The 24,405-nt window shown below is 43.7% G+C and overlaps 1 protein-coding gene across 2 annotated transcripts in view; it reads left to right on the top strand.

The window, feature by feature from the left end:
* ARFGEF2 (ADP ribosylation factor guanine nucleotide exchange factor 2) overlaps nucleotides 1-24,405 on the top strand; it is a 93,228-nt gene that overhangs the window by 46,943 nt on the left and 21,880 nt on the right. For both annotated transcript variants that reach the window (XM_035025357.1, XM_035025356.1), the window contains exons 17-26: nucleotides 2,748-2,832; nucleotides 2,935-3,106; nucleotides 3,910-4,061; nucleotides 5,346-5,474; nucleotides 6,733-6,891; nucleotides 9,496-9,643; nucleotides 10,642-10,741; nucleotides 14,375-14,415; nucleotides 14,520-14,689; nucleotides 19,468-19,619. In XM_035025357.1, the coding sequence (XP_034881248.1) occupies nucleotides 2,748-2,832; nucleotides 2,935-3,106; nucleotides 3,910-4,061; nucleotides 5,346-5,474; nucleotides 6,733-6,891; nucleotides 9,496-9,643; nucleotides 10,642-10,741; nucleotides 14,375-14,415; nucleotides 14,520-14,689; nucleotides 19,468-19,619 (1,308 nt within the window). The remainder of the gene's footprint in view (nucleotides 1-2,747; nucleotides 2,833-2,934; nucleotides 3,107-3,909; nucleotides 4,062-5,345; nucleotides 5,475-6,732; nucleotides 6,892-9,495; nucleotides 9,644-10,641; nucleotides 10,742-14,374; nucleotides 14,416-14,519; nucleotides 14,690-19,467; nucleotides 19,620-24,405) is intronic.

A 24,405-nucleotide genomic window follows, 5' to 3' on the forward strand; every position in this document is an offset into this window, starting at 1 on the left:
ATAAGAGTAATTTTGAGTTGAGAAGGGGCTTAGGCACCTCTTTCCTAATTAAGAACAGCTCCCTGATCTAACATATGGGGTAGATCTCAAGGATTTGGGTTTTTCTTTGGTTACATACTGATGAGCAGGTTACAAAAATGGCTACATAACTAATAAAACCTGCCTAAGTGCATGATTTCATCTTAGGTCCTCTTTTGGTGGGTAGTTCATGTTTTTGTAGGAAGTGGAAATTAAAGAGAGCTAACCTTTATTAAACATCTCCTGAGGCACCTGGATGGCACAGTAGGTTGAGTGTCTGACTCTTGGTTTCAGCTCAGGTTTTGATCTCAGGGTCATGAGATCGACCCCCGTGTCAGGCTCTATACTCAGTGGGAAGTCTGCTTAAGACTCTTTCTCCTGAGGCGCCTGGGTGGCTCAGGTGGTTAAGCATCTACCTTCAGCTCAGGTCGTGATCCCAGGGCCCTGGGATCAAGCCCCATGTCGGGCTCCCAGCTCCGCGGGGAGTCTGCTTCTCCCTCTCCCTCTGCCTCTCCCCTTGTTTGTGTTCTGTCTCTCTCTCAAATAAATAAAACCTTAAAAAAAAAAAAAAGACTCTTTCTCCCTCTGGCCCTCCTCCCCTATGTGTACACACGCACATGCTATCTCTCTGTCTCTCTAAAATAAACCTTTTATTTTTTATTTTTTTATTTTTTTTAAGATTTTTTATTTATTTATGTGACAGAGAGAGACACAGCGAGAGAGGGAACACAAGCAGGGGGAGTGGGAGAGGGAGAAGCAGGCCCCCCGCAGAGCAGGGAGCCCGATGCGGGACTCGATCCCAGGACCCCAGGATCATGACCTGAGCCGAAGGCAGTCGCTTAACCGACTGAGCCACCCAGGCGCCCTAAAATAAACCTTTTAAAGACAAGACAAAACCCCAAAAACACATCTCCTATATGTCAGCCATACCATGGGTTTTACATGCATTTCATTTAATTAATGGCAAGCCTGGGAGTAGTGTCTCCATTTTTTAGAGAGGAAACTGAGGCTCTGGGAGAGTGAGCAACCTGTCCAGAGTTAATCAGCTGGTAAGTAGCAGAGCAGGATTGAATACGGATTGTCTAACTCAAAAGCTCACACTCTTTCCCCTGGGCGTGAAGTGAAGAATGTCTGAATATACTATGAACATGATGTAGAAATTGTTCAGTAGAGACATTTTAATAACAGTTTGCCTCTCAGGTCAATTTGGTTTTCATATTAATTGGTTCTAATCCTCCAGGCACACAACGAGCTATTCCCATTAGATGCATGGTCAACAGAGGCAGCATCTGGTCATTTTAACCCAGTGAACACAGAATTTGCCGTGAAGGCAGAGGAGATATTACTTACTTCGAACATATCTCCTGTGTGGACCTGGGGACCTTGGTCTGTTTCTCTTAATGGCTAAACATGTTAGATTGTTTCATGGTAGAATGCAGACCTTTTGGGGCACCGGGGTGGCTCAGTTGTTAAGTGTCTGCCTTCAGCTCAGGCCCTGATCGCAGGGTCCTGGGGTCAAGCCCCGAATCGGGCTCCCTGCTCAGCGGGAAGGCTGCTTCCCCCCTCTCCCACTCCCCCTGCTTGTGTTCCCTCTCTCACTGTGTCTCTTTCTGTTAAATAAATAAATAAATAAATAAATAAATAAATAAATAAATAAATAAAAAAAATCTTAAAAAAAAAAAAGCAGACCTTTTGTTATGTTCTTCAGAGTTTCTCCCTTTCCTTTTGGGGATGATTTGGACAGACCAGTTTTTGTAGCTTCAGCCTCACATACTTTGAGACTGTGTATCCACACATTTTTGTCTTTTCTTGGCTAAGGCAAAAAAAGCCAGACGTAAGCATATTATGTAGAACAATATAAATTTTTTTTTTCAAATTTCTGCTGTTTAGTATTACAGTGTGTAATGTAAGCTGTAAATAATTAATAATTGAACAGCAGTTTTCTCTTTTTTTTTAAGATTTTTTTAAGTAAAATGCTCCCAGCATGGGGCTTGAACCTACAAACACAAGATGAAGAGTCGCACGCTCTACTGACTGAGCCAGCCAGGCACCTCTGAACAACAGTTTTCTTCCTCTTTCTCCCCAGTGCCCAGCACAAAGTAGATGCTCTCAGGAACAGGACCAGGGTGAGGTAGGTGAAGCACAAGGGTGCAGACTGTAAGGGGGCCTCACTCTCATGGTCGGAGTGAGGGTCTCTGTGCATTTTGTGCTCTGGGTGCCTCACTTGCCACACCCTCATCCAGGGTTCTGGCTGTACCTTGAGAATCTTTAAAACTTGAGTTAAAACTGCTTTATTCAAAGAAACCTAAAACGTGACACAATTTCTTAAATTAGCTTTTTCTACACTCAAGGTCATTAGTTATTATTCGATGGTGATAAAAACATGAACACTCGGGCGCCTGGGTGGCTCAGTTGGTTAAGCGACTGCCTTCGGCTCAGGTCATGATCCTGGAGTCCCGGGATCAAGTCCCGCATTGGGCTCCCTGCTCGGCGGGGAGTCTGCTTCTCCCTCTGACCCTCCTCCCTCTCATGCTCTCTGTATCTCATTCTCTCTGTCTCAAATAAATAAATAAAATCTTTAAAAAAAAAAACAAAAAAACAAAAAAGCTGTGAACACTCTTGACTACTTTGGCATCATCATGTGGAACAGTTGGCCTGTTTTCAGTGCAGCGTGTCTCCATTAGCCTCTTCTCTGTGCATGTTCTTATATCTGGAACCTTCTTTTCCAGGCAAACCCTGTTTGCTAGTGCTGATACTGCATATGTCCTAGCATACTCCATTATCATGCTAACCACAGACTTGCACAGCCCTCAGGTAATATATTTTAATGATTTATATATTATAGTAGCTAAAGAAGGAGTTTTATTTGGGCCATTGGATGTTTTCTAAATGGCTTTTAATTTTTTTTAATTTCAGGTAAAAAATAAAATGACAAAAGAACAATACATTAAAATGAATCGGGGTATCAACGATAGTAAAGATCTCCCAGAAGAATATCTGTCAAGCATCTATGAAGAAATAGAAGGCAAGAAAATTGCCATGAAAGAAACAAAAGAGCATACGATCGCGACCAAATCTACTAAGCAGAGTAAGGTCTAATGACAGATTATTTCTGTTAATCCTAATTTTCAAGTTTATCAGATTGCATGATTAAGTTCCCTGATAATTTTGTGTATCTAGGTATCTGAATAGTAAGTGTGTTTGTTTATTTTTTTAAAGATTTTATTTATTTTTGACAGACAGCGAGAGAGGGAATACAGCAGGGGGAGTGGGAGAGGGAGAAACAGGCTCCCTGCTGAGCAGGGAGCCCGACACGGGGCTCGATCCCAGGACCCTGGGATCATGACCTGAGCCCAAGGCAGGCGCTTAACGACTAAGCCACCCAGGCGCCCCAGTAAATGTGTTTAAATCAGTTAGGGTGATTATGCTGATTCTCTCATAACCATCTTCTTGCTAGACTTGGGATTAGTTACAAGAAGGAATTTAAAATGAGTAATCTGAGAGCTAAATTATCCCACACAGTGTTCCTTAAAACTGCTTTAATGCCACTGGTGATGGTGCCAACCTTGATGAGAATTGTGTGAGGGAAGGCCCGTGACACTCTCGGCTTCAGCAGAGCGTAGAGATTGAGTGCACAGGCTGCAGAGCCACACTGGCCAGGGTCAAGTCCCACCTCCACTGCTTATTGGCTGTGTGTCCCTGGGCAAGGTGCTGAGCCTGTCTGTGCCTCATTTCCCCCTTCAGTAAAATGGTAATATTTGGAATACACTCACAGAGGTGCTCAGGAGGATTTGTGACTTAATCGTTGTAAATCTTTTAAAACCGTGCCTAGCCCACAGCGAGCGCTCAGTGGGTGTCAGCGGCTGCTATTAGACTCTCATTTCTTTGTAGGCGTAGCTAGTGAAAAACAGAGACGGCTGCTGTACAACCTGGAGATGGAGCAAATGGCTAGAACAGCCAAAGCTCTGATGGAGGCTGTGAGCCATGCCAAGGCCCCGTTCACCAGCGCCACTCACTTGGACCATGTCCGGCCAATGTTCAAAGTGAGTATCCTGAGAAGCTAGAACCTGGCTCGGCCTGATTCTGCAGGTGACCAGCTAGAAGCTAACCAGTGCCTCTGTAATGGTGAAGAGGTGGAGGAGAGGAAAGGTCAGGTCTGGGTGCTTCTGTCTGAACAGTTACTCAAGTGGTTCTTCCCAGAAGCCCTTTGATGATGCAGGGGATGTGCCAGTGCCAGCCATAAGCGTGGGCTCCACAGTCAGAATGGCTAGTTGGAATCCTGCCTTTGCCACTTTGTAGCTCTGTGACCTTGGTCAGCTTACTCAGCCTCTCTCTGTGTTCATCGTCGGTAAAATGGGGACAAACACAGGGATGCTGTTGGGGCTGCTGGGGGACTGAATGAATGAAGAATTATTCAGGCAAAAGAGGTCGTTTTATTTTGACCTCTCACCTCTGTGGCCTCAGGGTTAGTTTACCAGATGAAATTAGTTGGAAATAAAAGTATCCTGAAGTCTCTCTGTTTCTAAAATGTCTAGAAAAGGTACATGCCTTATAGACATGCACATAATTTTTCTCTAAGGTGTTTTTATAGTAGCTGTCAATATCCTGTTAGTTGAGCACTTCTAGATTTTTGTGAACCTTTATTTCCAGGGAATTCACAGGAAAATTGGAGGAAAAGTAAAGTCTAAATATTTTTTTTTTTAATTTTATTTATTTCAGAGAGAGAGAGCACAAGAGGGGGTAGGGTCAGAGGGAGAAGCAGGCTCTCTACTGAGCAGGGAGCCCGATGCGGGACTTGATCCCAGGACTCCGGGATCATGACCTGAGCCCAAGGCAGTCGCTTAACCAGCTGAGCCACCCAGGCGCCCAAGTCTAAATAATTTGAATTAGGAACCTTTCAAGAAATTAAGTTTACAGAGTATGAGTTGTGTGTAGATTTTATTTTGTGTGCCAGCCTCTGATTGGCCCTGCCTGCCTGCACTCTGCAGAGAAGGGTTCTCGTGCCCTGAATAGACTTGGCAAGGAGTAGGCTCTCCAGTTGATGAGTGATGTCTGCCACCAGCGCAGGTCGATCTGGTGATGGCACTCTAGCCACTATTTATCTTTCTTCCTTCCTTTTGAGCTGTACATTTAGTACGGAGCATATCTATAGTGACACCTTTGACCACAGTTGAGGAGGAATCATTTAATATTGTGAATGGAGTAGATTGAAATCAGAATAGCAGTGAACTTGGCATCCTGGCTGTGCTCATAACTAACAGCGTGGCCTCTAAGTGCTCTTTCCATGCTGAAACTCTAGACATGATGGAAACCTCGCTTCCTTTCAGCTGGTGTGGACGCCGCTGTTGGCAGCCTACAGCATCGGACTGCAGAACTGTGACGATACGGAGGTGGCCTCCCTGTGTCTGGAGGGCATCCGATGTGCAATCCGGATTGCCTGTATCTTTGGAATGCAGGTGGGTGGAAGTTAGCAGGGCTCCAGAGATGGTGGTGGGCTGTGTTCTTTCAGATTTGGCAAAATTTAGAAACTATCAGACATTTCCAATTAGCCAAAAAAGTCTCAGCAAACTACCTACTCATGCCTGCTGAGAGGAAGCCCACAGATTTGTGCTGACAACAGCCTCATTAGGGAGAAAATTGGAGATTTGGATGTAACCTTCTTTAGCGAGTAGGTGGGGTCTAAGCTACTTGATTGGGTTTGACAAAACAGACTTCCTATCCACCTGCCTAATTAGCTGCCCTAGTGCTAAAATATTACTTTTCCTTTTTTTTTTTTTTTAAAGATTTTATTTATTTATTTGACAGAGAGAGACACAGTGAGAGAGGGAACACAAGCAGGGGGAGTGGGAGAGGGAGAAGCAGGCTCCCCTCAGAGCAGGGAGCCCGATGCGGGACTCGATCCCAGGACCCTGGGATCATGACCTGAGCTGAAGGCAGTCGCTCAACCAACTGAGCCACCCAGGCGCCCTACTTTTCCTTTTAAGATCAGTTTTTATCATAATGTCCTTCATTTCCAAGTCTTCTCTGGGGGAAACAGATAGTATACTGCAAAATGAATATGTCTATAAGCCTTTGAATCTTGAAAAATTAAAGCAACTACACAAAATACAATTCTCAAACTCTTAGGAAATTAGGAGGCTGTCGGTCCCATGCATCACTTCCTAAGTAAGAATTTGCACCCGTTTATATTGAAAAACTCAAATCTTCTATTCCCATGTATTTTACAGTTAGACATTTTCTTCTGTACCAAGACCACAGGCTTTGACACCAGACAGTCTGGGTTGCAGATCCTTTCTCTAGCCACGTGACATTGGCCCAGCTAACTCCTCTCTAAGACATGCTTGGTCTCCTCGGTAGAGTTGAGAAAATAGCCTACCTTGCAAGATTGTTGCAGAAACTGGAGTGTATGTGGCAATCTTAGCATTCAACAGATTCCTCTCCTGCTCCCTCCAGAGGGAAGGGAACGTGGAATTTAAGTTTGAGGTCAGCTGCGAAGGAGAGAGCCGGCTCTCGGCCACATGGCACACAGGGATGTTCAGTAGCAGGAGGACGTCAGCACGGAATAACTGGCGTGTTGATGTGCGTGAAGCCCGTTAGGTGGTGTTTGTACAGAAGGTATCAGGAGCCCAGTGCACACACAGGCCTGTGGATGTGCCAACGGGCACGCTAAGGGTGGAATCTCAGCACGCTTTCTTGCTTGGACTTCCGTTGCAGTTGGAGCGAGATGCCTATGTTCAGGCTCTTGCTCGCTTCTCCCTGCTGACAGCCAGCTCCAGCATCACCGAAATGAAGCAGAAAAACATCGACACCATAAAGACGCTCATAACAGTGGCACACACCGATGGCAACTACCTTGGGAACTCCTGGCACGAGGTGCGTTTCCTTTGAAAGCCTGGCAAATGCCTTTTCTTAGTTAGATGGACTCCCAGCATTTTTCTGATTCAGTGTCCGTCTTCTATCTTTGGTCAATTCCAGTTCTGGAACTAGAGTCAAGCCTCGCTTTAACTCTGGGTTTTCCTTTATCCACATATCCTCACGTCTCTGAAAGTCAGCTTCTGGGGCTGTGGTGGGTGCATTAAGATGCTCCATGTCACGGGGCAGCCCCCTCCCCAGCAGCTCCTGTTTGCACGTGAGCGCACTGCCCCAAGCCCTTGGGCTCCTCCTGGGAGCTCATAACGTCCCTGTGTAGATTTAGAAAAAGCTGGGGGCCTGATCTCTCTCCTAATCGTATCTGAAAAGGATAAAGAAAATTGTTAACATCCTGAGTAATAGAATTATGCAGGCGATTTATTTTCTGCTTTTTTCCCTTAAATTACATTACCTGATTTCTCTGGTGTCTGCACATATTGCTTCTTGCTTTAGGGAGAAAACTGAAAGAGTAGAGGTGAGTGTGCAGAGTGACGGGGACCGTGGGCACCTAGAGGGGACATGGCTGCCTCCTCCCCCGCGGGGTCGGTTCCTAAGGGGGAAGGCCCAGAGCTGGACTGCTGGGGTCCGGTGTGGGTTTGCAGCTCTGCCTGCGTGTGTGGCATGCACGTCCCTTAGTCCCCGGGCCGTACCTTCGTGGGGTTGCCATGAGGTGAAGGGAGGTCATTTGCAGGGCTCAGAACTGCCTTTGGCAGGTAGTGAGGGCTCAGGAGATGGTAGCCCACCTCTTCCCACTCATCTTGGCAGGTACCTTTGTCCCCTTTCACCCAGCCTTTCCTTTCTCCACCGCAACCCTGGAGTTTTCCATATTAGAAAAGATGAAGTTGTACGGGGTGGGGGTAGGGAGGGCTGGTTGGTTGGGTTTTGGTTTTTGTTTTTGTTCTTTAAGTTATCTCTGTGCCCAGGGTGGGGCTCAAACTCAGGACCCCAAGATCAAGAGTCACATGCTCCACCAACTAAGCCAGCCAGGAGCCATTTTGTTGTTGTTTTTCTTTGTTTTGTTTTTAAGAAGTAATTTCCTGTTTTCTGAGGAGTCACAACACGTAGTGAATCAATAAATAGCTGCTTTCTCTCATAGAACTTTTTTTAATCTGGGAGGCATGATCTCGATGGGGTTCCTGCTGGTTGCCAAGTATATAGCAGCACCTAGAAATGTTAAAATGAATTACCACCTATTTGATGGTCAGAAACCTTGAGAAACCAGGCTGGAGCCAAGAAGTCCTGGCCGCAAGTTGTTGACATACTTGAGACGCTGGCCATCCTCAGCTTCTGGAAAAGGAAGGGAGTTAATAACAGTTTACTGGTAATAATTTAGTGGTATCATTGTATGTGGAGTAATCAGGGCATGGCTCTTTCCAGTAGAAGTAAATACCTTTCGCAGTCAACAGGACGTTTATAAGTAACAATACCAAGCAGTGCTCAGTGCTATAGTGGACTCCCATACTCTGAGATTGGATCGTAACATCAACACAAAAGGCAAAACTCAGCTTTAGTCAGAAGTTCCCATGAAAATCCCTTAGGAAGGGCTTACCTGGAGATCTCCATGCTGTCCCTCGATAAGTTTCTGGCGACCAGTTTTTCCTCCAGTAGAAGTTGAGACCCATTTCTGTTTCTTCAGATAAGCTCCGGTCGAGAAAAGGTTTGTGTGCAGGTATATCTTCTCCACCCCAGAACCACCCCATGGGGCCGGAAGCTACAGTCTTTTTTCCGACTGCACACCCATTCTAGGGCATGTTCTCCATTCAGTTAACCAAACAAAAATCACCAGCTATTTTAAGTGCTGGGGATTCAGCAGTGAACAAGACAGTGTTGATGCCCTGTTGGTACTTAAGGCAGAGAACAAGAGAATATATGGCATAATGCCAAAAAGTGGTGAGGGCTAAGGGGGAAAGTAGTGTGACCAGGAGATGGTGGTAGAGGCGGTGTGCATGCAGTCTCAGGGCAGTCAAGAGAGGTCTCTGAGGGACACGTGTCTGAGCTGGGAATCTAAGCTGGGAGTGAACCGTGGGGAAGAGCATAAGGAACATGTTCTAGGCATAAAGAACAGCAAATACAAAGGCTTTGGGGGTAGGACGAGACATGTCAAGTTAACGGAGCAGCAGGGAGGCTAGCATTTTGTGTCTGAGAGGTAGAATAGAAAGGAGGTGAGGGGGGCTAAGTCAGATCAGATGGCACACTTAATGGGTAGCACAGTGGGTGGGATTCCCTCCCTGCACCAGTCAAACAGCCTTTCTCTCTTTCTGGAGCATTTATCACATTTGCATAATTAAACATCTATATCGCATAACTCCATTGTACCAGCTTTTCTTTTAGTCATTTTCTCTTTTACTTTTTAACAGTTTGGAAAAAAACAATAGTGGAGTCTGTCTTCCAGGCCTGCAGTCAGTGGGTTGCCTCGCGAGGACTAGGAAAACCATCCTGAGACCCTGGGATTTCATTCTCACCTGACGAAGAGCTGTGTGTTTCAAAGAGCTCTCGAATGACTAAGATTGCAGTGACCTTTTCAGGCCAGAAACGGGAACTCATTTCTTCACGCCTTCTTTTCATTAGATCTTGAAATGCATCAGCCAGCTGGAGCTCGCTCAGCTGATAGGAACCGGTGTGAAAACCCGCTACCTGTCTGGATCTGGGCGTGAAAGAGAAGGGAGCCTGAAGGGCCACACGTTGGTGGGAGAAGAGTTCATGGGCCTTGGCCTTGGTAAGACACCAGGCCCCACGGCTGGCCGTCATGGAGTCACAAGTTAACCGGAATGAAACGCTTCTTGTCTCAGCAGGACTGTCCCGTAAACCAGCTCTTCCTTGTGTGCCAGCTGACAGTATGTTTATTAATGGAAGTGGAAGTGCTGCTTTGGCTCTCTTAACTGATTAAACTGTTGAGTAAATGCCTATTTTATCAAATTCAGCAGGGTGCATTACTTTTCTTTCTATGCCTAGAAGTGTATTGGGGGTAGAAGCCATTTGCTTTAGAAGGGCTACAGCTTTAGTACCTAGTATTAGAGGAATGGGTATGTGTATCTCTAGATTTTGAAAAGTACATTACGTCTCTTCCATGTTCATTCTCCTGAAAGTAGAACGATTTCTCATTGAATCGAGAGGCTCCCGTCGGTGATCTAACAGGAAATAAGGCAAACAAAAGTGCCGGACCACATTCTAAGCACTCAGTTTATACATTTTAATTTGTCTAGGGCAGGCTCCTAGGTCCCACGTGCACTGATTGGAATAGGACAGGTTCACGGTTAAAACCACAGACTGTATGAAAGGGGGAAGCTGTAATAGCACCTGCTTCTTAGGGCGCATGCAGGGACGGCTGGAGTGAAGTCCTGGAAAGCACACCACACATTGAGCAGGTATAAGCTGTCCCGTCTTCCAGGAGCTCTAAGTTAGTGCTGCTTAATTTTGTATTTGTTGTCCTAAATGTAGGCATTCAATACTATGAAAATGTGAAAGACTGAAGAAAGGGAGGTGGTTGGTACAAGCAAGGGAGCTTGTATTTTAAGAATAAGAATGTATTTTAAATGCCAAATGCCAAAACCTACATTTAATTTTATTGTCATCAGTTGAGGGTGTTTTTGTTTTGTTTTGCCTGCAAACCATTCTCTTATGTCTCTTGTCTCTGCATATTGATGCCACAGAATACTTTGTTCTAAATACTTGACTGTTTTTGAAGCAATGTTGATTTTGCACATTGTGTTTCAGGTAATTTGGTGAGTGGTGGAGTGGATAAGAGACAGATGGCCAGCTTCCAGGAATCGGTTGGTGAGACCAGCTCGCAGAGTGTGGTTGTAGCTGTAGACAGGTAATGATTTTGTTCTCCAGCGAAGCTGGACTATCCAGTAGCGTGGCACATCCTCTGTGTAGTTAGTGGATTCTTAATCTGTTTGACTCTTGTAAGTGTTGTGAGCTCTAGATCATTCAAACTAGGAAGTAGCACACGTGATCCACAGCTACTAATAACCTTCATGTTCATTTGTATTTGTGACCTTTTTAAAAACAAGCGTTTTTGCGTGTGCTGATATTTTAGATTACCTTGTTCCCTTAACGGAAATTTCTAATTAAAAAAATTCCAAGAAGGGTTTAAGATGTAAAGCCTATCTACGAGTGAGAGGTGGCCACGTTGATAGTTTGCATTTCATTTTCCTTAGAACCTTTCCATGATACCTGTTTACTTGAAACTAAACATCCACGAGAAATCTAGGTATTCTTATTCAAAGACATTCATTAGATAGCAGTATTTAAAATATGAATTTTCTAAAATGAATCAACTCCTGAAAAGTACCCTTGAATAATCATGTACACTGCTGTTCATGTGGTTAATGACGGATTCCACAGTATTAAATATAGACAGTGTTGAGGTGGTAGGAGTATAGAATTTGGGGCATAATTTGTATTGTTCTCAGAACAATCCTCTTAGTATTTTAAAATCTTTATTAGTGTATTTTGATTACCTTGTTCCTGTTGCTTCCCTGCTTCTCTCCAACAGAGATACTGTCTGTAACATACTTTTGATGGGTTTTCCTCACATTTTTCAGTTAGGTTTAGGCTAAAAGTACAAAATGTTTATTCTTCTATTAATCACAATTCTTGCTTTTCTGTTTCTCTGCATTAGCCAGATCATGGACAGTAGCAGTCTTGCCCGGCATCATTTTGTGTGCCATTACATTTTTTTAAATTGAGATATAATTCACATAGCACAAGACTTATTCTTTTAAAATGTACAATTCAGGAGGAGCCTGGGTCGCTCAGTTAAGTGTCCAACTCTTGATTTCAGCTCAGGTCATGATCTCAGGTTGAAATCAAAGGAAAGATAATAACTCAAAAGGAGCTGAAGAAGTAAAGAGCACTGGTGAAGATGCCTGGGGAAATAATTCATTTGTAATTCATTTAATCTATCTGATTTGAGGATGGCGAAAGTAATCGTCATCAATCTGTGTTGATGGGCAGGTATGTGTAAACAAAAAACTTACATAGCAACAGCACAAAGGAGAGGGCAGAGAATGGAGCAATATAGGAGCCAGGATGTTTCATACTACTAAAATTAAGTAGACATTAATTCAAAGTCAAATGTTAAAAGTTAAGATGTTATTAATCATTCCCAAGTCAATCAGTAAGAAAAACACTGAAAAAATACAGTAAAAGAAACAAGGAAAGTAGAATGATACACTAGAAAATTTCTTAACACATAAGAAGGCAGTGATAATGAAGGAATGGGGAACAAAAACGACACAACAGATATTTATAAAAAGAGAAAAAGAGCAGATCTAAATTCTACCCATCAACAATTAAATTATAATTAAATGTAAATAGATAAAACACTTTAATCCAAAGGAAGAGATTGGTGGAATGGACTAAAATAAACACGGTCCAACCATCTGCTTTCCAAAGGAACTCACTTTATTTTTTTTTATTATTTTTTTTTAAGTAAGCTATAATGCCCAGTGTGGGGCTTGAACTCATAACTCTGAGATCAAGAGTCACATGCTCTACCAACTGAGCCAGCCAGGCGCCCTCACTTTAGATTCACTTTAGATTCAAAGACACAAACAAGTTGAAAGTAAAAGAATAAAAAAGACATAGCATATCAAAAGGTAGCCAAAAGAGAACTGGGGTGGCTGCACCAATGTAAGACAAGAGATTGAAAAATCATTAGTAGAGACAAAGAACATTTTATAATATAAAAGGTTTAATCTGTCAAGAAAACATACAAACATATATGCATCTAACAACAAAGCCCCAAAGTCACACGGCAGAACAAATAAAACTGAAAGGGAGAAATGGACAATACAGCAATGCCCAGAATCAGCAAATCTATAAAGACAGAATGAAGATTAGCGGCTATAGGGGTTGGCAGGGGAGGAAATGGGGAGTGACTGATAGTAAGTACAGGCTGATGAAAATGCTATGAAATTCGATAATGGAATAGCTTCTCGGCCTTTTGGCTAAGACCAAGTGTGAAATTTGATAGTGGTGATGACCACATGAGTCTGAATATACTAAAACCCACTGAATTGTATACATATATTTTAAAGATTTATTTATTGAGAGAGAGAGAGAGCCCCCACAAGAGAGCACACGTGCGTGAACAGAGGGAGGGGCAGAAGGAGAGGTAGAGGGAAAGAATCTCAAGCAGACTCCCTGCAGAGCGTGATCTCATGACCACTATCTCTGCTCATTTAGCTTTAGTGATCAGCTAAGAATTAGACAAAGAGGGGCACCTGGGTGGCTCAGTCAGTTAAGCATCCGACTCTTGATTTTGGCTCAGGTCATGATCTCAGGGTCCTGGATCAAGTCCTGCATTGGGCTCCCTGCTCAGCAGAGAGTCTGCTTCTCCCTCTCCCTTGCTCTTCTCTGTCTCGCTCTTCTCTCTTTCACTCTTCTCTCTATCAAGTAAATAAATAAAATCTTTAAAAAAAAAAAGGGCGCCTGGGTGGCTCAGTCGTTAAGCGTCTGCCTTCGGCTCAGGTCATGATCCCAGGGTCCTGGGATCAAGCCCCGCATCGGGCTCCCTGCTCAGCGGAAAGCCTGCTCCTCCCTCTCCCACTCCCCCTGCTTCCCTCTCTCATTGTGTCTCTCTCTGTCAAATAAATAAAATCTTTAAAAAAAATAAAAATAAAGCCTTCTGTGCATGTCTCATTCCCAGCTTTTCCTTTTAAGTTTTTGGCGGGGTCCTTGTTTACCCCGGTTGTGACTGCCACCTCAGCTAGTTACTACAATTTGCTTTTGACAAAAGCCCCAGGGAAAAGACTATTTGCACCAAACGAGGTCTGAGTCAAAGACAGATCCTGGAAAGGGGGGTTTCCAGGGTACTGCCAGGCAGGTCACATAATGTCACTTCTTTGAGACTGGTGTTTTGGGGGAAATTCCAGGATAGTTGTGTTCTCTCCTGTGGAGCTAAGTTGCTGGTTTCGCAGTTACCGTGACTTCAGAGCTGTTGGCTTTCAACATTCCTGAGGAATTGAGAAGACAGTAATAGAAATAGGCCAGCCTAAAACACCATAATAGTCTCTATTTATACCAAAGTTGAGCCATTTTTCTTGAATAAACATTTTACCAGCCTTTGGTAATTTCCAGAGTTCAGTCCTCAAAGAGTTGGTTTGGGTAACTTTTTTCTGCTAGTTTTTTTTGTTTGTCTTATGGAGCAGCAGCTTTTTGGAGGTCCTCACTCTCCCACTCCCAGTGTTGTGACATCACATGCTGTTACATTTTACTCTCCCTTCCTCCTTTTGATGTGTCACTTTTTCTTTCTACCATTATAGGCATCTGTGCTCTGGGTTCACTGACCAGTTTTGTACCTCTGATGCCTCAGTCATTTATTTTAGTGGAGGTGCCAGACCTGAAATGCTTCCTTTTTGCCTTTTCTTCAGTGTTTGAAATTGAAACACAGTTTCCGAATCTAACTTTTATTTTATTGTGTCTGGAATTATCTCCCTAGAATTTTTACTGGATCTACTAGACTGGATGGAAATGCCATAGGTATGTATTTGTCACTCACGTGTGACAACTACAGAATCCTCATGTTGTGGCTGTCTGGCCATTACTAATGAAGCCTCGCATGTGTTGTTGGGTCTGGCCTGTAGTTGACTTTGTCCGCTGGCTGTGCGCCGTGTCCATGGACGAGCTGGCTTCCCCACACCACCCCCGCATGTTCAGCTTACAGAAGATTGTGGAGATATCATACTACAACATGAATCGGATCCGGTTGCAGTGGTCGCGAATATGGCATGTGATTGGAGATCACTTCAATAAGGTAACTCTTCAAATTCAAAAACCACTCCATCGGTGTCCAGAAAAAGGCAGGCAACTATACTCAAGGAGGAAGTGAGAGAGAGTTTAGGTAGCTATACAGCTTTCCCTGTTATCCAAAAGTAGAACGTTGCTATGAAACCTTTCATAAGTCGAGATGGTGTAAAGCAGAGAGGCAGTTACCATTAATTTATATGAAAAAATTGTTGAGCATTCCCACACCCCAAAAATAACCTTTCTTAGGCTTTTCTGATGCTTTAGGACACATCTTGCTAACAATGCACAGAACCGAGATAAAGCCCAAATGCTCACTGACACAGTTCAGAGCGCTGGTGGCTTAATGCTGAGATGCTGAGTGGAGTTCGCGGGGAACGGACTTGGCAGCACCCCTCCTGCTGCCGGCCGCATGCTGCCTCTGTAACAGCTCGCTGCAAAACAAATGCTGAATGTCATTTTCACTTCTCACGTTACTTTTGTAAAAGCAAAAATCCTCTTTGGATTTTTTTTTTGGTTAGTGAAAATAGATACTAAGGTAGGTCTTTCATAAAAGCAAAGTGGTACCTGGGGCACCTGGATGGCACAGTCAGTTAGGTGTCCGACTCTTGATTTCAGCTCAGGTCATGATCTCAGGGTGGTGAGATTGAGCCCCTGCATCAGGCTGTGTGCTCAGTGTGGAATCTGCTTGGGACTCTCTCTCTCCCTTTTCCTCTGCCCCTCTTCCTCCCCCCTCAAGCAAATGAATAAATCTTAAAAAAAAAAAACAACAACAACAAAGCGGTGCAGTGTGACATTGCATGAAGCAGAGGATACTCATAATTCATTTTACCTGTGGAGCATATTCAGGTATTGCTAGAACTCGTGGAGTATGAAATTAAAATCTTAGTGGTATTGGGGTGCCTGGGTGGCTCAGTCGTTAAGCGTCTGCCTTCGGCTCAGGTCATGATCCCAGGGTCCTGGGATCGAGCCCCGCATTGGCCTCCCTGCTCTGTGGGAAGCCTGCTTATCTCTCTCCCACTCCCCCTGCTTGTGTTCCCTCTCTCACTGTGTCTCTCTCTCTGTTAAATAAATAAAATCTTAAAAAAAAAAAAATCTTAGTGGTATTAAAAATACTTTAACATCCCATATCCAGGATCTAGGCTAACACCACAAAATCATATAGTCACTGGACAAGCATTGATGTTTGAACACATAGCAAAATCCTCTAGTGTCTTCTGAATGACCAAAGATTAAGTTATGTTCTATATAGTTTCACTGTTAATGTCACTGCTTCTTATATTCTGGCTTTTGTTGCCACCACTCTTCTGAAACCTTTGTTGAGAAAACTAACATTCATTCATTCATTCATTCATTTTAAAGATTTGCTTACTTATTTGAGAGAGAGAGAGCATGCATCCATGCAAGCTAGGGGAAAGGCAGAGAGAGAGAGAATCTCAAGCAGACTCCCCACTGAGCATGGAGCCTGACATGGGGCTCCATCCCACAACCCTGAGATCATGACCTGTCCGAAATCAAGAGTTGGTGCTTAACCAACTAAGCCACCCAGGCATCCCTAAAAAACTAACATTTATTTTTACATCAAACACAGGCTAAAGATTTGTGTGTTCTAAAACTGACAACTACTGAGAGAAAACCAGACTACCCTTGTTCCTCTCCGCTAGAGGTTTTATCACGTACATATAGGCACATGCACACATAAAGACTTTTAAAAGTCAGAATGTATATGTATTGTGTGTGTTTATGCATCTGTGATTCCATTAACTTCTTAAAAGAAAAGTGATAGCTTAATAGCACTATTTCCTACCAAAACATACTCCATGATTTCAAAGCAATTTTCTCACTCCTGGAGATGAAGAGTTGTAATACAGATGCTTAAAAGTACTGTGAGTAAAAAACAGTTTATCCAAAAGAGAATTGCACTCTCTCCATTGAATGGAAGAAACTTATAAAAAGAAGCAGGTGACCTTTCATCTGAATCCTCAGGGAGGACACAGCCACGAGAGCCTGCACATGACCCTGAGCAACTGTTTGTCGAGTGAATGGTAGCACTGTCACCTAGAGTAATCAACCAGCTCAGCAACCATCTTTCTCACTGTTCTGAATAAATAACTTCCTAGTGGACCAGTTGACTGAATTGGTGTGAAATTGCTGGAGAAAGGGAATGCGAACCATTACCATTACTGTACCTTAGGTTGTATTCTCATTCAAGCCTGTGACCACTAAGCTGGAGCAGACATTGCTCACTTGTTCCGTGAAATCTTTCCACTAGCAGCCGTGGAATCCTTTTTTCTCTCAGAAGTAATAATCCAAAAGTGTTTTGGTAGCCTTTCCCAGCTTTTCGGAGTCTGGATTTCATGTTCAGTGGGACTTCTTCAGGAGAGAACATCAGTTTGTACAAGTTACTTTTCCCACCTGCAATTCTGTTGTCAAGACTCTTTAGGTGCCAGTCCTTGGTTATCTGTGGGTCACTTACGGGCAGCTCAGGATGTAGGCTGACAGATAGTAATGAGACATTTCATGGTTATCACCTTCATTACCAGTGTCTGTTCCATCTCATCAGAGCCACTAAGCACAAAGTTGTGGAAAACTCAGTTGCTCCCTCTGGGAGTCTTCATTCTTTCTACCACCTCAGGAAGATGTTCTGCTTGTCTATAGTTTACCTACTTTTAGAGACTGGAGTTATGGGTATATATTTGGTTGGCTGGACATATTTCTTTTTAACTGCCAAATGTTACTCCGTGTAATAAGAATCTCGTAGGTTTGAAGAAGCGAATGGCTGAGTACAGCTGTAACTTAGCTCTTGGCATTCTAGCAGAGCCTTGGGAACAGTCCCATGTTTCTCTTCTAAATTAGGACACGTGTGCGTCCTGGGGTGTGCAGAGCTGCACGATAAGCATGGAGTGTATTCCTGCTACAGGATTTCCTGAATCCTGATGTTTAGGAGAGGAATACTCTTTTTATTAGTATTTAATTTAATGAACATGACATAAACATCTTAAAAAAAATGACCGTTAAAGCCGCTTTTGACCATCACCACTCCCCTATTGAACCCTGCCCAAAACTAATTATTACCAGTTTGGTATATACCCTGACATTTTTCTATGCACGTGTATATGTATATACTCACAGAAATACAGATAATACTGTCTTGGTTTCTTTTGCTTTTTTGAAAAAAAAACATAATTGGTATTGCACATATCATTTTGTAACTTGCTTCCTCCACTTAGCAAGGAATCTTAAATATTTAACTATGTTATTAGTATGTATGAGTTTATTCTTTTTTAGATTGTGGTAAAATACACATAAAATTTTTCATTTTAACCGTTTATAAGTGTATAGTTTATTAGTGTTAAGTACACTCACATTTTGTGCAACAGATCTGAGGAGCTCTTTTTTCAGAAATCTTGTAAAATGGAAACTCCAAACCCGCGAAATACTAGCTTCCCATTCCTTCCTCTGCCCTGCCCCCTCCCCCAGTCCAGGGTAACCACCATTCTGCTTTCTGTCTCTATGAATTTGACTACTCTCGCTACCTCATATAACTGGAATCATGCAGCATTTGTCCTTTTGTGACTGGTTTCTTTCACTTGGCATGATGTCCTCAAGGTTCATCCATGTTGTAGCATGTGATAGAATTTTCTTCTTCTTTTTTTTTTTTTTTTAAAGGCTGGACGTATTTCTTTTTAACTGCCAAATGTTACTCCGTGTCTGTGAACATACCCTTATGTAACTATTTCCTGTTGATGTTTCCAATTTTTCTTTATTTGAAGTGATATTGCAACATTACTTCTGTTAAAAATAAAACCTTTTCAGGTCAGACCACATGCCAGTGAAATTTCTTGCTTGGAGCAGGCTACTGCAAGATGCCCCAGATCCTTGGCAGGGGTTCTGGTGGGAAACATTCCCTTGCTTTGCTTGAGGGACTCTTCTTGAGGGAAAAGTCTGAGAAGCGCCAACCAAATACATACCCATAACTCCAGTCTCTAAAAGTAGGTAAACTATAGACAAGTACAATTTTAAGGAAATTGAAAAGCCTTAATATTTGTGCTGAATTTTTTGAGGCCAACAATACTCGTTTATAATCAGGCAACAGATATAGGCAAGTATGAAAAGGATTTACAGAGGGGCACCTGGGTGGCTCAGTCGTTGGGCGTCTGCCTTCAGCTCGGGTCATGGTCCCAGGGTCCTGGGATCGAGTCCCACATCGGGCTCCCTGCTTGGCGGAGCCTGCTTCTCCCTCTCCCACTCCCCCTGCTTGTGTTCCTGCTCTCGCTATCTCTCTGTCAAATAAATAAATAAAATCTTTAAAGGAAAAAAAAAAAAAGGCTTTACAGAGACTTTAATGTCTTTTGACCTGTCCTGTATACTTGGATAAAATTAATTAGCACATGGGGAATTGTTTAGCGGGTATAGAGTTTCAGCTCTGCTGGGTTCTGGAGATGTGGTGCACAACAGTGTGGATGTCCTGAGCACCACTGAACTAGGTGCTTCAAAATGGTTAAGATGGTAACTGTCGTGTCTCACGTGTATTTGCCACAGTCTTTAAAAAAGTAAAGCGCACATTTGAAAGCATTTTTAATTAAATGTGCGCACTGATCTTTCATCATTAACCTTAAAACAGAATTGTCCAGGTCATAGCCAAGAAACACCATTTTCTTTTCTCCTTAGGTGTGTTTTTTCAGAGCATTTGTTCGGAAGGCAGGCCGTCCATTCTTGATGTTCAGAAGCCCACACCCACAATCGTTGTACTGTGCCTATCTCACCTCGCCTCCCATTTCTGCTCAGGTTGGCTGTAACCCCAATGAAGACGTGGCGATCTTTGCTGTTGACTCCTTAAGGCAGCTCTCTATGAAGTTTCTCGAGAAGGGAGAATTAGCCAACTTTCGTTTCCAGAAAGATTTTCTGAGGCCCTTTGAGCATATCATGAAGAAAAACAGGTATGTGCCTTGTCAAATTCCCCATTGGAGGCCTAAAAAGACCTCCTAACGCTAATCACACAATATTTTCTTCCTTTGTTGATGGAAACAGGTAAAATGAACAGACTGATTCACATGTATTGTTTCTAAGTACGTCACTGAGATCTGCGTGTGACCTTTCCCAGAAGGACAGATGACACCACCGCAACTAGTAGAAATGTGCCATGCATTCTTACTGGGGTGGGTGCTGACGTTGTTCAGAGAAAGAGCCACTGCTGAGGCATCCTAAAACAAGGTCAAGAGGGGCATTTGGGTGGCTCAGTCATTAGGCGTCTGCCTTCGGCTCGGGTCATGATCCCAGGGTCCTAGAATCGAGCCCCTCATCGAGCTCCCTGCTCAGCAGGGAATCTGCTTCTCCCTCTCCCTCTGCCCCTGCTGATGCTTACGCGCACGCACTCTCTCTCTCTCTCTCTCTCTGAAATACATAAGTAAAATCTAAAAAAAAAAAAAAAATCCTTGTTTATATTCCAGTGAGATAGATAAACAAGTAAATAAATTTTTAAATCAAGGTAAGGGGATAAGACTAGAAGCACTCCTTTATACAGGGCAGTCAGCCGAGATGCATTTGGTAAGTTGACTCTTAAAGTGAGGAACGAGCCAGGAGTGGCTGTATGTGGTTTTGGGAAGAGTGTTGTGAGCAGAGGGAAGAGCAAGAACAAAACCCTGTGGCAGAGTGTCCTTGGCATAACGAGGAGGAGCAAGGAGGCCAGGGTAGCCGGGCAGAGTGAAAAAAGCAGAAAGTCCTGGAGGATGAAGCCCTAGTGGTGGCAGAGAGCCTGGGGCATGGAGGAACTGTCAGCCTTTGTCAGCACTTTGGCTTGTTCTCTGTGAAAGACAGAAGCCGTTGGAGGCTTTTGAGCAGAGAAGTGAAATAGTCGGACATATGTTAAGGGATCATCCTGCGTTTATCCGTGAAAAATGAAAAGCCACTGTCATTGTTCAGATTTGGACCAAGGGGATGAGGCACCATGAGATTGGATTCTGCATACATTTTGAATGGGAAGCCTACAGCATGTGCTGATGAATTAGCTATGGGGCATAAAAGGAAGAAATGTCAAGGATGACTTTCCGGTGTCTGTCCCGACCACTAAAATGAGTCCATGAGATCTGCTTAGAGTGTTGTTTGTTTGTTTGTTTTTTAAAGAAAATGAAAGCTGGGGCGCCTGGGTGGCTCAGTCGGTTAAGCATCTGCCTTCGGCTCAGGTCATGATCCCAGGGTTCTGGGATCCAGCCCCACATTGGGCTCCTTGCTCAGTGGGAAGCCTGCTTCTCCGTCTCCTACTCTCCCTGCTTGTGTTCCCTTTCTCACTGTGTCTCTCTCTGTCAAATAAATAAATCTTTAAAAAAAAAAGAAAGCTTACGAATTCAAAGGCCATAGCCAATGTGGGTCCTTTAGGGTAACAAAAAGGGCAGCAGAAAAGTCTCCCTGATATGTCTGTCTCTTTTCTCTTCATCACCTTACTGCTCATTTTAAGAGAAAATAAAGCCCATTCCAGAATCTGGCATCACCCCTGATTTTTATTTTACTTTATTATTTTTTTTAGAGAGAGAGAGAGAGCAGGGGGCAGGGGGAAGAGAGAGCATCCTAAGCAGGCTTCACGCTCAGCAAGGAGCCCGACGGGGGGGTTGATCTCATGACCCTGAGATCATGACCTGAGCTGAAATCAAGCGTCCAGTGCTCCACCGACTGAGCCACCCGGGTGCACTTCCCCTGATTTTAGCGTATGCGCAGAAATACCCTCCTACCTTTGGGGACACTGTTGTGAGTGCTGAGGCGATGGAGGCCTGATGTGGCAGCCAGCCTAGTTGGCTGGTGACACTGATGGCCAGAGTCCCAGGCCCCCCCCCGCCCATCCCGTGGCTGCTCAGCCAGCATTTGAAAAGGAACAGAGTGAGTTTAGAATCACACATTGCAGCCACTCTCAGACACTGTTGATGGAACTGTAACTTGCTATAACATTTTCAGAAGCATTTGGGCAATGTGCAAGAACCTTAACATTTCTCTGCCTTTTGACTCAGTAATTCTACACTTCTGTAACTCTTCTAAGGAATTAATTTGAAATACAAAACGTTGTAAATCACACAAAATAATTTTTAAAAAACCAGATCCCACCTAAATATAAAAGAGTGTTAAGTCAATGTTGGTACAGCCACAACATGGAATACTCTGCAGCTGTTAAAGATGTTCACAATGTTTATGACACGGGAAATGCTTGACAGTTTAGTCAAAAAGGTCGGGTTATGGAATTGGACAGCATAATAAGGACAGTTTTATCAATCTCTCCATGTGAAATATCATACTGTCATATAAAGGAATTTTTTGTTTCATTATGTTTTTCTCTACATTTTCCAAAATGTTTACTGTCCTCACATTACTTTTAATAATCAGGCAAAAAGCATTTTTTTTTAAGATTGTATTTATTTATTTGACAGAGAGACACAGCGAGAGAGAGAACACAAGCAGGGGGAGTGAGAGAGGGAGAAGCAGGCTTCCCGCGGAGCAGAGAACCCAATGCCGGGCTCAATCCCAGGACCCTGGGATCATGACCTGAGCCGAAGGCAGACGCCTAACGACTGAGCCACCCAGGCGCCCCTGGGCAAAAAGCATCTTTTTTTTTTTTTTTTTTTTTTAAGTAAACTTTTTTTTTAAGATTTTATTTATTTGAGAGAAAGCAAGAGTGAGAGAGCACAAGCAGGGGAAGCGGCAGAGGGAGAGGGAGAAGCAGGCTCCCCACTGAACAGGGAGCCCACTGTGAGGCTCCATCCCAGGATCATGACCTGAGCCGAAGACAGACGCTTAACTGACTGAGCCACCCAGGGGCCCCTTATAATAATATACTTTTTATACAGGGCATGAATTCATGACCCTGAGATCAAGAGTTGGATGCTTAACTGACTGAGCTATCCAACACCCCGAAACGCATCGCTTTTTTTTTTTTTTTAAGATTTTGAGAGAGAGGGAGAGCGTGTGAGCAGGGAGAGGAACATAGGGAGAGGGACAAACAGACTCCATGCTGAGCATAGAGCCTGACACAGGGCTCAATCTCACGACCCTGAGATCAAGAGTCGGACGCTTAACTGAGCCAACAGGCATCCCCCCCGAAAAACATTTTAAAAAGTACATGTAGGGGCGCCTGGGTAGCTCCGTCAGTTAAGCCTCTGCCTTCGGCTCAGGCTCCCTGCTCAGTGGGGAGTCTGCTTCTCCCTCTGCCTGCCGTTTCCCCTGCTTGTTCTCTCTCCTCTCCCCCCCCATCAGATAAATACATAAAATCTTTTAAAAAATAAAGAAATAAAAAGTACATGTAGGAGCGCCTGGGTGGCTCAGTCATTAGTCTGCCTTCAGCTCAGGTCATGATCCCAGGGTCCTGGGATCGAGCCCCACATCAGGCTTCCTGCTCGTCGGGAGGCCTGCTTCTCCCTCTCCCAAACCCCCTGCTTGTTTCTGCTCTCTCTGTCTCTCTCTGTCAAATAAATAAAATCTTTAAAAAAAAAAAAATATGTGTAGAGGGGCGCCTGGGTAGCTCAGTCAGTTGAGCATCCGGCTCTTGATATCAGCTCAGGTCATGATCTCGGGATCATGAGATTGAGCCCACCATTGGGCTCCACGCTTAGTGTGGAGTCTGCTTGAGAGTCTCTCCCTCTGCCTCTGTCCCCACCCTGCTCATGCTCTTTCTCTCTCTCTCTCTCAAATAAATCTTAAAAAAGTACGTATAATTCTTCCCAATGAGCTACTTTTCTTCCCCATGAGGGGGAGGGAGGCAGTCATGAATTCAGTTGTATTATATATTAAAGTCACATAGGTATGTAGTCAGTCCTTTGTTATCTGTGAGTGACATATTTGCTTTGTGGACTCTTAGCTAAGTTTTAACTCTGTTTTGACTTTCTCCTTGCCTTCTCTAAATGACCTCTTATCAGTTAGTATGGATCCCACAGATGAACATGAATGTTACCGTAAGCCAGATGAAATTTGCAAGTCAAGTCTGCAATCCCAAAGCCACTCTAATGGCTTTCAAAGCTAGTGGTGTGGAAGTGATAGGTTGTGTAGCCTTGCTTCTTATTGTTTGTATGATAATGGAGCTCACCCCATAACTGCACATGTCTTAATAGGTTGCAAGACATACATGCTAACCTTTTGCAGATATCGAGGTAACACCATGTTGAACCTTGCAGCTGCTTCAGAAAATGGGCCATTTTTTCTTTCTTCAGGTTTTGTTTTGTAATAATTAAATTTAAAATTGTGCATCTTAAATTACATATGTATATTCCCATCCATGTATATGTGTTTACCATACACATATACTCCTGCCTAAAAATCGAAGAGGATATGCACCAAGAATTTAGAAATGGTCATCTCGGCCTGGGAGAATTATGAGTATTATTAATGTGAAGGTTTTCATCCAGAAAAACTGACCAACAATGCCTTAAACCAGAAGGCTGTGTATTGTTACATAACAAGTCAGAGGCAGGCAGACCCAACTTTGGTTCCATAGCCCAAATTGTCATTGAGGACCCAACTTCTTTCTTTTTTGCTATTTTTTTTAAAGATTTTACTTATTTATTTGAGAGAGAGCGCAGGGGAGGAAGGGGTAGAGGGAGAGGGAGAAGCAGACTCCCTGCTGAGTAGGGAGCCCGATGCGGGACTCGATCCCAGCACTTTGGAATCATGACCTGAGCCGAAGGCAGATGCTTAACCGACTGAGCCACCCAGGTGCCCAAGGACCCTGCTTCTTTCTGTCCCTTTGTCCAT

Source organism: Mirounga leonina, unplaced genomic scaffold (assembly GCF_011800145.1).
Source record: "Mirounga leonina isolate KUSES-001 unplaced genomic scaffold, KU_Mleo_1.0 Mir_195, whole genome shotgun sequence".
NCBI classification, from domain to species: Eukaryota; Metazoa; Chordata; class Mammalia; order Carnivora; family Phocidae; genus Mirounga; species Mirounga leonina.